Source organism: Dermacentor andersoni, chromosome 1 (assembly GCF_023375885.2).
Source record: "Dermacentor andersoni chromosome 1, qqDerAnde1_hic_scaffold, whole genome shotgun sequence".
Classification (NCBI taxonomy): Eukaryota; Metazoa; Arthropoda; class Arachnida; order Ixodida; family Ixodidae; genus Dermacentor; species Dermacentor andersoni.
Genome location: NC_092814.1, coordinates 248,015,201 through 248,030,683, shown reverse-complemented (window position 1 = coordinate 248,030,683; position 15,483 = coordinate 248,015,201). Strand labels below are relative to the sequence as shown.

Genomic DNA, 15,483 nt, shown 5'->3' with positions numbered 1-15,483 from the left:
GTGAGCCTACTTGGTTTTCAAGACCTTTGATGACTGAATCCGGTTCCTTAGTCCGAGTCAGGACAGTGTCACACTCTGTTGCCAGTTACTGCACAGAGCTTTGCAACTCCAGTACTGTTTCCTTCAACGCCAGTACCTCATCAATTCTTGGCTTTAGTGCATGTAACTGATCTACCTTTTATTTAAGGGGCAAAAGAGTAGCAACCATGTCATTGATTACCTGTAATTGTTCCCGAAAAGAACCTAATCGAGAACCAGCGTCATCGGCTTCTGCAGATTCAGCCGAGTTGCGAAGTTGCCCAGAACTGGAGTCACCCGTAGATACTCTACAGTGCCTGCATTACCAAATCTCTCTTTGACGATCCCATAGCCAAAAATGTACTTTCAGAAACACCCGAGCATGCCTTTCCCAAGTGAAGGCCATTCCTACATTCCGCACAAAATGAGAATCTGCCATCGCTTGGAAGCCGATTTGAACACACTGGACAGATCGATGTCATGGAGAAGCAAAAAAACAAGTCTTAATGATTAGCATCAATCATGGCAGCAGTCAGCGGCAGCGGCAAACAAATGAGCTCTAGGGAATAAGAGCTCACCTGCTTAAAGAAAGCAGCTCTGGTAAGTGTCCAGCAAGAGTCTGCCGCCAACTGCGAAGCGCTTATGCTAAGGGGGCGTCTTTTATCCTTGAACGGACTATTTCAGGCACCACACTTCGGTAGGATCCAGAGACAGCAGTTACTTCAATGAATGACGCATCCTGGTATCAGGGGCAACTTTCGCACATCGCCGGTCGATTATGGGGCCTTCACTCCATCCAGATGTCGCAGATTCCGCTTCTCAGCTGATTGGTGGCGATACAAAGAAGGCAGTTCTGGTAAGTGTCCGGTAAGAGTCTGCCGCCGACTGCCAATAATAATAATAATAATAATAATAATAATAATAATAATAATAATAATAATAATAATAATAATAATAATAATAATAATAATAATAATAATAATAATAATAATAATAATTTAGAGCCCGTGGGCACAGCGACACAAGAGAGCGCATTTAAAAGCACCACTCTGCCTCGACCATTGAAGCAGCTGATCCGGGCACAGTACGTAACAACATATACGCCCATGTTCTGAAACAAACGCTTCTAGAATGACACAATGAAGGCAGTTGTAGACAAACAAATGTAATGTGACTAAACAACCGTTGACAAACTCACCTAGAATGTGAAAAACAGAGACGTGTAAGGGTACGAAATCGGTCGCAAATCCCGCATGCCAGCAGTTGTGAAGACATGATTAGAAAGCAAAGTAATTCCCTATTCTGACGTAACACTCCAAATTGAAAACCTTTTTCTGTAAGACTGGCTGAGTGGAGACTTCGTACAAGACTATCAAGATATACAGAGAGGTTTCTTTTTGCTTCGATGTCCTTCCTCGAAAATCTGTGAGATCCAGCGATATAATGGCCGAGAGAAAATTTGATTACGTACGTCACAAGTAAAGGAACACAATCTGGACAGAACTATTTCTTAATATAATCTGGCGTTGCGTGTTTGAGCGAACCTTGGGACAAAAATACTACACGCAGAACCTCCTGTGGGAGTTATCTAAATGATGCGTCAGCATTTGCTACTAATCGCATGCTGTTTCGTCGTAGTATGCTGCTGTGTTTGGCATAATTGCGAGAAACGCCGCGGCAGAATCATGAAACGGAGAAGCGCGGTTGCAATGCAGTAATGTTAAGTGAGACCAGCATGAGACGACGAAGAAGAGGCGAGTAGCTAGCAATGTTCCCTCATGTTGTATGATGGTGCATTTGGACGATGCCTCTGTTTCGTGGAAGATGAGCACTGGCCGATGCATGCTAAAGTACGTGACGTAATTGAACCGTATCACGTTTTGGTAGACCTCATATGTAGACGTGGTTGGTGATGCTGCCCCTGTCGAGGCGAGTAATTATCAACAGTGGTCAACCGTACTACGGCGGCGGCGGCCTTTGGCGCGGCGGCGCGGGCCCGATCTTGAAAGTGATGTGCGATGGAGACTGAGTGCGCCGAGTGCTGATAGCTTCGTGAGCGCTGTGTTCTCGCCACTTCGTTTGGGTTGAGGCGAGAGTCAGCATGAAGGTCAGCATGAAGGCCCTATCTTGAAAGCGATCGTCTTACGTGACGGACGGACGGGCTTTCTCGTTGGGTAGGCATGGAAATGCTTACGCATTTAATATACGCATGATCATAATTAACCCGTTACTGCAATGACTCGGGTTGACCGAATATTCGCACTTCGCAGTTTTTTTAACACTGCAAACTATAAGACGGCTGCTCGTGGTAACACAACGAGGATTACTTTATAGGAGCGACGGCAATGAGACACGAGAAACGCTGCTGCGCACTGCACACAGCTGCAAAGTCCGCGAACAACAAACGGCGCGATTTGACGGCAGCCGTATTTTTCGATGACAATAATCAAGCTCTCCACGTTGGCGCAGAGCAAGCCCGCATCCCACATTCGCCGCGCATATAAAAGAGTCCTCATTAGCTTTACTGGCGCCATAGCAATTATTCATCAGCCTAATTTCAAATTCGACACAAGTACTCTAGACAGCTGATAAGTACAAAAAAATTTAAGCACTGTTTAAAAGAGCTAGGACAGATTCCAAACGTTGTATTTAAACAGTACTTGCTACTAACAGCGAAGTCGAAGACATGCAGCAGGCACGAAACGCGTAGATTGAGGAAGCAGCGGGCCCACAAATGCTTTCTGGTGACGTCGCTGTTCATGTCAACGTTAGAGCCGCATTAAATAAAAGTACGTTGCCATGATGTGGCTGCTCATAAACTGCGCAAAAAATACGGGACGTGACCCGAAGGCAGACTAAGAGCAGTAGTTTATTTTTCGAAAAGTCACAAACGCATGCGAGATGAAGATGGCGAATAAATCAATTACAAGCACGATGTTGTAATCGCACCGCTGGCCCGAGTTGTTGGGGTCTCGGTGCTGACGCCCGTTATTGCCAATGGGTCGCAAGCCCCAAGGGTAGCGTTGGCCTGGCGGCCTGGGGCACTGGAAGCATCCGAAGGTCCCGGCAAAGCATGAGAAGACTGGTAACAGAACAACTTGTTTATTCTAACATAGCAAAAGAGCGGCCGGTCAGGTCGACCGAATTGGAGAGACGGGAGAGCACGTAACTCAACAGTACAAATCGGAGCCTCTCCTCTGGCGTCCGGGGGCAGCTGCTCTTATACTCCCGGCGTCGCGGTCCAAAAGGGAAGGAGGGAAGGTCACGGGATGAAGGTCACGGGACGGCGCAGCAGGAGCCCACGACGGCGCGAACTGTCGGGCCGAGAGACCTGCTGAACCGAGTGTAGTGACGCATTGCCAACCCACACCCACACGACGGCGCGAACAGTTGAGCCGAGAGACCTCCAGGCTCCTCATTCGGGGAACTCCGCTCCCCGGCTGCCGCGCTTTGACAAGCGAGGGCACACACACACACACGCACACACGAAGACACGTGGCACTGAAACACGCCTGGACACGCTTGGCGGGTAGGCGTCGCGGCGGCGTCGGACGGGCCAAAATGTCCGCCGCTTTGAACAAAGCCCCGGCGTCCGTTGCATCCGCGCCGGCATTACCGCGCGTTGTAGGCGAAACGTAACAGACCGCCCCGCCGGGGGAAGGAGATCCCGAAGGTCAGGGGACTGCATCCGCTGTCCGGAGGGATGTCGCTCGATGATGCTCATAACCGAAGTTGGGCGTCGTTGGGCGTTTCTTGAGCGCAGCGCACAGAGAAGGCCTCGTTCTCACGTTCAGGTGCACACAGGACACTGCAAAGTGACTTCGGGAGAGTTGACATTTTTGTTCTCGTTTCCGGCAAGCGTTAGAACCACGCCAAAAGTCAACCACTCAGTCAGCAAGCACGGCACAACCCTCACTAAGCCCTGCCAGGCTCTTTCCCCTTTTTTTACTGCTGCCTAGTTCCTTACAGTAGTTTAGCAGCACTCAGAACGCGTCCACAAATCGAAAAATTGCACTAGAAAGCACATCATCACTTTGAAACACTACACAAAAGCAATAGGTTAAAAATCCTGCCTCAGGAAGAAAAACATCAGTAACAAGCAATTTTGAGGCTGATTCCCACGTTAGGGGCTTCGACTTAAGCCATCGGCGTTACCGTTGAGACTCCCCTTTTTGTAACGCACCTCAAAGGAATATTGTTGCAAAGCGAGGCTCCAGCGCAGGAGGCGGCCATTTTTGGGAGAGATGGTCTGCAGCCATTGGAGAGGGCAGTGATCCGTTTCAATGATAAACCTCGAGCCAGCTAGGTAACATGACAATTTCTGAACGGCCCACACGATACACGCACACTCTTTCTCGGTGGCGCTATACGCCTGCTCACGACTCGTCAGCTTACGACTAGCATACAGGACGGGGTGTTCTACTTCTCCATTTTCCCGTTGGCACAGTACAACGCCCATGCCTCGCTCACTAGCATCACACTGAACAACGAACCCTTTTGTGTAGTCGGGCGATCGTAGCACAGGCTGGCTTGTTAGGGCGCTCTTTAGGGCGCTAAAAGCTCTTTCCTTCGTCTCATCCCAGACGACTGTTTGCGGCTCTGTCTTTCTTAGAGCATCCGTCAAGGGAGCCGCGATATCAGAGTACCTGGGGATGTACCTCTGATAGTAGCCGGCGACACCTAAGAACGACCGAATATCGGTCTTCGTGCGCGGTTGCGGGAAGTCTCGCACAGCGGCCACTTTTATTTCAGAGGGGCGGCGACGACCCCGACCAATCACGTGTCCGAGGTAGACAACCTCGGCCTGTGCTAACTGGCACTTGGGAGCCTTGACTGTCAAGCCCGCATCGCGCAGGCGGGTTAGCACTGCCCGCAAGTGCGCCATATGTTCCGGCCAGGATGCGGAGAATATCGCTACGTCGTCTAGATACGGTAAAGCGAATTCTTGCTGTCCCCGCAACACTTTATCCATGAGGCTTGAAAAGCAGTATGGCGCGTTCTTCAAACCAAAACTCAAAACTTTAGGACGGAATGTCCCCATTGGTGAAATGAACGCCGCATACCTACTAGCCTCTTCTGTAAGTGGAACCTGCCAATAACCCCTGACAAGATCTAGGGTGGAAATAAACTGAGCGCTACTCACTCTCTCAAGGCGCTCCTCGATGTTAGGGATCGGATAAATTTGATCCTTAGTGATGGAATTAAGCCTGCGGTAGTCGACGCAAGGACGAGGTTCCTTGCCCGGTACCTCAACTAAAATCAAAGGGAAGGTATAATCACTCTCACCCGCTTCAATAACACCGAGCTGTAGCATTTTCTTTACCTCAGCCTCCATAATATCGCTCTGGCGGGGTGACACCCGGTACGCCTTGGATCGTACTGGCTCTGGGGAGGTAAGTTCTATGTCATGAGTAAGGACAGAAGTCCTACCAGGCCTCTCAGAGAACAGACCTTGAAACTCTTGTAAGAGCTGGTGTAGTTCTGTTTTCTGCTCAGGCGACAGCGATGCTTTCCTTATTAAGTCACTAATGACTTGATCGGTGTCTTTCCTGTTCGTCACTGAGCCTAGTCCCGGAAGCTCGACCGGAAGCTCTTCGGGCACGTTTACCATCATGCACACCACTGCTTCCCGTTGCTTATAGGGTTTGAGCAGATTACAGTGGTAAACTTGCTGTGCTTTCCGCTTTCCTGGCAGACTCACCACGTAGTTAACGTCCGACAGTTTTTGAACAATCCGTGCTGGGCCCTCCCACTGCACGTCGAGTTTGTTCTTTAGCGATGTGCGCAATATCATGACCTCATCGCCCACCTCAAAACGACGGGCCCTGGCTGTCCGATCATAATAAACCTTGGCCCTCTGCTGGGCCTCTGCCATTGCTTCACCTGACAACTCCTGTGCCCTTCTTAAGCGTTCGAGGAGCTTAAGCACGTACTCTACCACGACTGGGTCGTCGCCCCTGCCTTCCCATGATTCTCGAAGCATGCGAAGCGGAGATCGCAGCGAGCGACCGTACACCAGCTCAGCTGGCGAGAACCCCGTAGCCGCATGCGGCGCGGTTCTTAAAGCAAACATCACTCCAGGCAGACACAGCTCCCAGTCAGTTTGATGTTCAAAACACAATGCTCTCAACACGCGCTTCATGACGGAGTGGAGCTTCTCAACGGAATTCGACTGGGGGTGGTGCACTGAGCTGTGTAACAGCCTTACCCCGCACCTTTCGAGAAAGGCTGTCGTCAAAGCGCTAGTAAACACTGTACCCTGATCTGACTGGATTTCTGCAGGAAAACCAACTCGCGCAAATATGGACAGTAGTGCATTGACTATCTCAACTGAGCTGAGTTCTTTAAGCGGCACTGCTTCAGGGAACTTTGTCGCTGGGCAGATCACAGTCAAAATGTGTCGGTACCCCGTGGCTGTTACCGGCAGAGGTCCCACTGTATCAATAACGAGCCGTCTAAAAGGCTCCGTAATGATAGGTACCAACTTCAACGGCGCCCTCGATTTGTCCCCTGGCTTGCCCACCCGCTGACAGGTGTCGCATGTCTTCACAAAGTGGTCTGCGTCCCGAAAACACCCTGGCCAATAGTACTCCTGCAAGAGACGGTCCTTAGTTTTCTTAACTCCTAGGTGTCCGGACCACGAACCCCCATGCGACAAGCGCAACAGATCCTGACGATAGCATTGAGGCACGATCAGCTGATCGAACTCCACTCCTCTGCGGTCTAGATACTTCCGGTACAGGACCCCACCTCTTTCCACAAAGCGAGCATTTTTCTTGGCGATACCTTCCTTGATAATGCAGCGTATGTTTTCTAGGCTGCCATCCTTCTTTTGCTCGGCTATCAAAGCCGAGCGGCTGACTTTTAGCAACCTGTTAAGTCCGTCTGACGTAGGCGCGATGAGCAAATCTGGAGACAGCTCTTCTAACTTTCCCGTGTCGGGAATTTCCTCTCCAGTATCTGCTGCCTTTAACGCTACAGGCTCAATTTTATTCTGTTCGGGCGTGCTCTGAATACCAGCTTGCTGCGCCTCTGACCCTTTCTCATCGTTCAACAACGTCGGCCCCGCAACTACCGCCTTTGCAGCGAGCTCCCGAACCTTCGATCTGGTTAAGGCCTGAACGCTAGCCTCACCAAACAAAAGCCCCTTCTCGCGCAGGAGGTGATCGGACCTGTTCGAAAATAGGTACGGGTACTGGGGGGGCAGCATAGATGACACTGCGGCCTCCGTCTCAAGTGCTCCGAAAGGTCCTTCAATAAGCACTTTTGCTACCGGCAGACACACGCTATGAGCTTCCACTGCTTGCTTGATCCATGCGCACTCGCCCGTGAACATATCGGGTTCTACGTAAGAGGGGTGAACTACATCCATTGTAGCTGCGGAATCGCGAAGCACTCGGCACTCTTTCCCGTTCACGAGGAGGTCTCGCATGTAAGGCTCGAGAAGCTTCATGTTCTCGTCAGTGCTGCATATAGACAAAAACACGACTTGTGTTTTTGTTTCTGGACACTGCGCCGAAAAGTGACCCGGCTTCTGGCACGTATAACAAACGCGCGCTTGCCTCATCTCGAACCGCTTTCTGCGTTCGGCTTCGGTTGCCGCCGTCTCCTTACGTTCGGTCGGACTGCTTTCACTCGCATCCGCACTACGTGTGTCCCCCTTTGCTCTCATGGGCGTGAACTTTGGCCTCTCAAACTTGGAGCCAAATTCACCCTTTTGACCGTCCTTAGCTCCACGAGCCCGACGCGTCACAAACTCCTCGGCTAACTCAGCGGCTCTAGCCACCGTACTAACGTCTGGCCTATCCAAGACCCAGTACCGCACGTTCTCAGGTAACCGACTATAAAACTGTTCTAGCCCGAAACACTGCAGAACTTTCTCGTGGTCACCAAACGCTTTCTCTTCTTTGAGCCACTCCTGCATGTTTGACATAAGCCTGTACGCAAACTCTGTATATGACTCACTTCTGCCTTTCTCATTTTCCCGAAACTTCCGACGGAACGCCTCCGCTGACAGCCGGTACTTTTTTAGCAGACTCGATTTCACTTTGTCGAAATCCTCTGCCTCCTCTCTCTCCAAGCGAGCGACTACGTCGGCCGCCTCGCCGGGTAGCAAAGTGAGCAAGCGCTGTGGCCACGTTTCCCGAGAGAACCCCTGCTTCTCGCACGTTCGCTCAAAGTTAACCAGGAACAAACCAATGTCCTCTCCAAGCTTAAACGGCCGCATCAGGTCAGTCATTTTGAACAATACTCGTTCTCCTGCACCGTGTGCCTGACTTCCATTACGAGCGCGTTCCATCTCTAACTCGAGACGCTTCATTTCCAAAGCGTGTTCGCGCTCTTCTTTCTCTTTCTGTTCTTTTCGTTCACGCTCATCTTTCTCTTTCTGTTCTTTAAGTTCACGCTCCTGTCTTTTTGCCGTCTCCCTCTCCTCAATGGTCTCAAGGCATTCCGACAGCTCGTCATCCTCAGCTTCTAACTCAAGAATAGCCCTTAGCAGTTCTGGTTTTCTGAGTTTGTCTGAGACATCCAGACCCAACTCTCTCGCAAGCTCCAGCAATTTCGGTTTGCGCAACGACTTCAAATCCATGGCTGCTCTGAATGCTGCTTTCTCTACTGCCTACTATTGTCTTGCCGCAAACTAACCCGGTAGCAACGACAACCACAATTACCAGCTCTGTTTCTAACACTAACAAAAGCCTGGCAAAACTCAGAAGAAGAAAGTCCCGCACTCACCAAACCTTGCAGCCAAGACTTCTGCGCAGTCGTTCCGCTGCAGGCAACCAGTCATCACACAGGGCTCGTTGCGCTGCTCCCGGATGGTCGTTGTGCTGCTCAGCATACAGTCAACCGCATCTCTTCGCTGCTGGCCTCCGTTGTCGCGATCTCACCGCTGGCAACCAGATGTTGTAATCGCACCGCTGGCCCGAGTTGTTGGGGTCTCGGTGCTGACGCCCGTTATTGCCAATGGGTCGCAAGCCCCAAGGGTAGCGTTGGCCTGGCGGCCTGGGGCACTGGAAGCATCCGAAGGTCCCGGCAAAGCATGAGAAGACTGGTAACAGAACAACTGGTTTATTCTAACATAGCAAAAGAGCGGCCGGTCAGGTCGACCGAATTGGAGAGACGGGAGAGCACGTAACTCAACAGTACAAATCGGAGCCTCTCCTCTGGCGTCCGGGGGCAGCTGCTCTTATACTCCCGGCGTCGCGGTCCAAAAGGGAAGGAGGGAAGGTCACGGGATGAAGGTCACGGGACGGCGCAGCAGGAGCCCACGACGGCGCGAACTGTCGGGCCGAGAGACCTGCTGAACCGAGTGTAGTGACGCATTGCCAACCCACACCCACACGACGGCGCGAACAGTTGAGCCGAGAGACCTCCAGGCTCCTCATTCGGGGAACTCCGCTCCCCGGCTGCCGCGCTTTGACAAGCGAGGGCACACACACACACACGCACACACGAAGACACGTGGCACTGAAACACGCCTGGACACGCTTGGCGGGTAGGCGTCGCGGCGGCGTCGGACGGGCCAAAATGTCCGCCGCTTTGAACAAAGCCCCGGCGTCCGTTGCATCCGCGCCGGCATTACCGCGCGTTGTAGGCGAAACGTAACAACGATAATAAAAGCAGTACGAGAAAGTAAAATTCTAGTTATATGCCGTCGCAGTTCTTTGCACTTTTGAAACATGTGGAAGTCTTTACATTATCATATAGTACGAAGGGCGTCGAAACTAACAAAACGCTATGGTACATACGACAGTGGAAAGCAGGTGTGCGTCCTAACAGTTCGAATCTAAATTACTGCCCGCGTGCTTATACTTTAGTCGACAGACCGGTTTATTAACAGTTTCTAAAAGCCACGATAAGTGGCACTATAACTCCCATTTGTTTTTGCAGTTAACACCAGAGCAATTAAATAAGGAAGGGGTGACCTAAATCTTCTTAGAAACAATATATATATATATATATACACAGTGAAGCAGACGCGCGTATGAAGCGGTTCATTGACGTTTCGGCCGGAGTCCGGCCTTCACCATTCTGATGAAGGCCGGACCCCTGCCGAAACGTCAATAAACCACTTCATACGCGCGTCTGCTTCACTGTGAATATTTACCCGGACCCAGAACTGCTTTTTTTCTGGTATATATATATATATATATATATATATATATATATATATATATATATATATATATATATATATATATATATATATATATCGGGAAAGGTTCGAAGCGTAAGCGCTTTCTAATTTTCCGCCTTCAATATTTGTAATAATTAAGTGCAGGGGAAAATAGACAAGAAAGCACAGGAAAATTACGGCCTGAGGTCTCCACCCTAACTCTCAGAACAGTTTACACAATTTGGGGCGTACCTTTGTCCCACAACGCTGCGCGATCGGCAATTCCAAGTCAACCGTATTTCAAGTCCATACGCGCTCGTGTGCCCGAGCGCTTCGCAACTCTCGCATTCATCACTCCTTCCACAGCAAATCGCAACTATCAGGAGACATGTCAAGGTAAATCCCTGGCTATCTTTTTGATGTCGCGGTCTCTGTTTGTTTGAACACCACTTAACCTGCGCCTCCGGGCGATTTCACCTGTCGCAATCCTGTTCGTGCCCAATCCAGTGCACTACAGCGACCAGTCCGTGCTTTATCGGGTGCCAAGCTATTCACGTGGCTGACTGCATCATCTATAGTGGGCGTGAGCTCATATAAAATGAAAGAGACCGGCAGCACGCGAGTGTCCGCCTTAACGCTTTCACTACTTCCGCGTATCGGTAAGCCATCTCACCTAGTTGTCATTCGTCGGGCGATATCCTCGCTCGGCGTGCGGGGTTGATACCAAATGCCCTGTAGTTGTGTGAAAAGCCCCAGACGCCCCGTTGGATGGAGATAACATTTAAAGGCGTTGACCGCGGCGAAAGTATATAAGCAGCAATTCGGCAGTGCAGACAGCATTCACTGCAGAAGGGATTCACTGAGCCTACTCAGCAGCCACCGCAAACTTCCAGTCACCATGAAGACCATTGTAAGTGAGCAGCACTGACTACTTGGAGGAGGACTTGAGAAGTGCACAGGTCTATCTGCACTTAAAGTGTGCAACATTTGAGAAGGGTAACAAAATTAATATCACTGGTAGTTAGCGCATGCAGGCAGGTTCTTACGCATGCGTATATTTCATTTTATTGAAGTTGTTCGAAAAGAGGCGAGGAGAGAGGAGAGTAGGCGAATTTTCGAAGAATAATTTGGTGTTGCCAATCCTGCCAATCCGCAGTGATGCGAATGAATAAGGGTTCTCGAATGGATAAGAATTAGCAGAAGGTACAAGTTCGCAAATGATCAATTCCTTTAGTGTAACAAACAGGACCATGTTTTTGTTTGCTCTACAACATAAAATTCTGAACAGCTCTTGCCAGTTAACGTCGAGAATTAACATCAGGACAGCGACGACACAGAGACCAGCATGCAAACCCATGAGGAAGCTGAAGTTGGAAGCAAGTGCAAGGTTGACCATTCTGGTACTTGTTCTACACTTGCCCGATTTTACTGGAGCGTTGCCAGGAAGGTCATTTCCTCTGGTACTAAGTAGCCTAAGCGTGCATGCGCCATCTTTCTTGAAGCGAAGTTAACTTTTGCTGAAATCTGGCAGGTGCGAATGAAAAGACGGAGGAAAACGGTAGACAGAAGTACTCTGTCTACCGAAGGAAAAGAAGAAGGAAAATAAGGAAGGAAAGAAGGAAAATAATTAACAAACAAACCAACAAACAAGCAAAGAAGCAAACAAATGCCTTTACACTCGCATATGTTTTGTGTTCAAGATTAGTTCATTGTGGTAGCTGAAGGGCTAGGAGCACTTTCGCTTTCTGCTTCATCGCTCTGAGTCATGCTTTTTGAGGAGGGCTATTGGTAGTCGAAATTGCCATGGGAAGGACGAAATTCCGTACTGTACTTTATTTATTTGGGCAAAAAGTGTCTTTAACCGGAAAGCTGAGCTTGTGCAGTAAACCAGCGTACACACCACTGAAACAATATTTGTAACCCCCCAAAATAAATAAATAAATAAATAAACGCCATAAAAATACGGAAGTAAAACTGAGGTTTACGAGTAAATCGCCTGCCCTGCCATGTTCTCCTCTGTAACATAAACTTCGTAGAATGCCGTACCTACAGAGAAACGGATCCAACATGAATAAACCTTCCTCTCGGTTTGCTTATTCTGGTTCACTATATTAATCTTCAGCACCTCTGCAGGCGTCGTAGATCCGAACGCAATAAAAAAAACGAAATTGGTGCACGATAATTTATTCCTTTCTGATAGGTGAACTTGTGTTCGAAAGTATTTTTTAGCTACAAGGAACACTTTAAACTCGGGTGCGCAACAAGGAGACGGCCCACGATAAGACTGCTTCGTCGTCGGTGCACCGCACTTTCTTTCCTCCCGCTGATTTGTGTTGTCGTCTCTCTTCCGCAGGCTGTCCTCGCTACCCTTGCTGCCGTCCTCGCTCTCGCAAGTGCAGGCTACCTCGGAGGCTACGGCGGACTCGGCTACGGCTTGGGTTACGGCGGCTACGGTTTGGGTTACGGCGGCTATGGCTTGGGTTACGGCGGCTACGGTCTAGGCTACGGCGGCTACGGTCTAGGCTACGGTGGCTACGGTGGCTACGGCGGCTACGGCGGCTACGGCGGCTATGGTGGCTACGGCGGTTACGGCGGATATGGTGGCTATGGTCTAGGCTATGGCTACAAGGGTTGATGACGGAAGAGAGTGACAGAAAGGATGAAAGTTCAGGTGCTTGCTACGACGTCGCACGAAAATACCAAGAATGCCAGTGAGGTTATGAGAGGGGTAATAAAGTTGTCGAAACAAGTAATGTTCGCCAGTCTGCTTCTTATTTCGCTTGCAGCCGACGCCGGCCTATGGCGTCGATTCGTAACTTGAGTAACCGAATATGCACAACATGCTTACTCATGGGCGCCATGACACAACTGCCGCTTTCTGTAGTTCTCATTGCAAACTTTGATCGACTTCGGCAGTTATGACCCTTGTGCATGTTGCCGTAATTCCAATTATGGGTAAAAGTAAATGCAGCAAAGAATTTTAGGTTTACACTTACGCTGTGTCTCTCAGCAAAAATGACGATTGCTTGCTGTAGGCTTCAAGAGGGACAGACCAACGCACAATAATTACTGTAGCGATATAATAAGAAATGAGTCAAGAATTGCATATGCAGTAGAAGAGGCATAAGGCAGCCCCAAAAGACAAAGTTTGCGTGCAGTCAGCGCATTTGTATGCAGTCAGTTTGTATGCAGGCTGTTGCGCATTGTCCTGCTTGACGACCTGCATTGTGTAACGAATCGAGCCGAGTGTTAGACGAGGACTATGGACTGACTCAGAGGAGCAGGAACAGGAAGCTTTGGTTTACTTTGTCTTTTCACTGAACCTGGCCGCAGTGAAGCGGGTGCCTTATGAGCCCTAGTAGCATTTTGTTTTTCCCCAGAAATGCTCTGCTTTATCGCTTATGGATAGGGGTGGCTTTCACTAAATCTTACTCATTTCGCATTGGAATGGCCGACAACGCTCTCTGCAATGCCTGTCTTTGCGAGGAGACGCTGGAACACATTCTGTGCGACTGTCCTGAATATAATGTTTAGCGACAGTCCCTGGCATCCGTTGTAGCTCACCTTGACACTAGACCATTTTCCCTCGAAACGATTTTCACATGCCGCCGACAGAAGACATCGCAGCTGAAGACGACGAAGGGACTACTTCGGTTTATGAAGGAAACGGGATTGGACAAGCAGCTGTGACAGTGATATCACGTACCATGCAAGAGTGATGGACTCTAACTGACGATGTGTGTGCTGTGCTATGTGCTCTCTCTCTCCCTTCCCCATTTTTCATCCCCCCCATCCCGCTCCCATATGCAGGGTAGCAAACCGGTTAAGCTAAACTGGTTAACCTCCCTACCTTTTCTTCTCCACTTTTTCCTTCCTTCCTTCCTTCCTTCCTTCCCAGGAATGCTACTGGTAACACCGTGCCTCGTACCTCATTTTTATGAATTAAGAACAGAAAGGGGATGCTGATACCACATACTATATCAGTAAATATTTTATTATCGCGTTGAAAGCGAGTGAGCGGGCGAACAAAAAAGGAAGCAAGCAAGGAAATCAAGTTAGTGTAATATGTAAACGTAGGCATGCTAAACAAAAGACTGCGGTATTGTATTTGGCAATATTGTAATCGGCCGTTTACCCCGCAAAACCAGTCGCTCATGGAAAACGCGACAATAGTGAACGAGCCGAGTGCCTCGTCAGATCCTTTTCACACTTCGATAATTCATTGCAAAGAGTTGGACACCGCCAGGACGAGTTTGGGCAATCTGCAAGGGGACATTCCTTCACATGACCTCTGGCTACCTGGCAGGTCTGTGTCGGAGACGGGGTCATTGACGTTTCCTCTTTCCCTTTTCGAGCGCAGGAACGTGCGTGTGTTTTGGGCGAAGCTAACACCCAGCTTTCCTCGCAAGAAAAAGGGTTACAAACATCCGGATTGGCGGGGGCTGATGTCATTCATCTCCTGGCGGCGAATTGGCGGGAGGTGTCGGGACCAGGACGACGTGGGTGCTAAAATAGATTCGGCAGTTTGAACTTGAACGTGTACATTTTATCTTCAGCATTCCCCCTCATTGCTTGTACGAAATGTAAATTTAAACGTTTTAAAAACGTCTTGGATATCACCCCCAGCCCCACGTTCTTTATACCACTATGGTGCATGAACATCTCAGATATTTGGACACCCGGTCGCAACGGTGGTGACAGCAAATTTAACTATGCAGGTGACATAAAACCAAAATTTGCTGCCATGATTTGTTCTCTAATTTATGCGAAGGATGTTGTAGTGGCGGGTCCCTTGGGATTCGTAACCTCCAAAATTTCTGCACATCGAAGAGAAATTACAAACAGCGATCACAGTTGTTCAGGATTTTCTCACGAAGGCAGGACTCTGCCTGTCGGCTAAGAAATCGGAACTGCTACTGTACCGACCCACAATCGGTGCAAAGAAAGGTACACCTCCCGATATCTCTATCACCACCGAGACCGGATTCGTCATCCAGGTAGTACAAAGAATCAGAATCCTGGGCATGTTCCTGGAGGAAGACGGCAGTAATGACTACTCCTTAGAGCGCATCGCAACCAAAGCCGATTCCATGACTAAGTTAATCACGAGGGTGGCCAACAAAAAAGGGGGGCAATCGGAGGATAATCTTAGGCGACTCTTCCACGCCTTCCTAATCAGCTACATTAACTACATAGCCCTGGCCCACAAGTGGAGCAAAAGAGACGCGGCTATAGAGTAGAAACAATCATTCGCAAGAGCATAAAAAGGCACTGGGTCTCCCACAGAGCCCCAGTACAGAAAGGCTGTTGGAGCTAAGCGTCCACAACACGTTTGAAGAGATAGT

At 49.5% G+C, this 15,483-nt stretch overlaps 1 protein-coding gene across 2 annotated transcripts in view; it reads left to right on the top strand.

Annotated features, from left to right (window-relative positions):
* Window positions 1-12,885, top strand: part of LOC129381087 (uncharacterized) — a 165,547-nt gene extending 152,662 nt beyond the window's left edge. The window contains exons 1-2 of one of the 2 annotated variants that reach the window (XM_055063620.1): window positions 10,994-11,048; window positions 12,492-12,885. In XM_055063620.1, coding sequence (XP_054919595.1) covers window positions 11,037-11,048; window positions 12,492-12,773 — 294 coding nt within the window. In that variant the 5' untranslated portion in view covers window positions 10,994-11,036 and the 3' untranslated portion in view covers window positions 12,774-12,885. Of the gene's footprint in view, window positions 1-10,993; window positions 11,049-12,491 lie in introns of those variants that run through there. The other variant, XM_055063619.1, reaches the window with a different exon arrangement.
* Window positions 12,886-15,483: the final 2,598 nt, after the last annotated feature.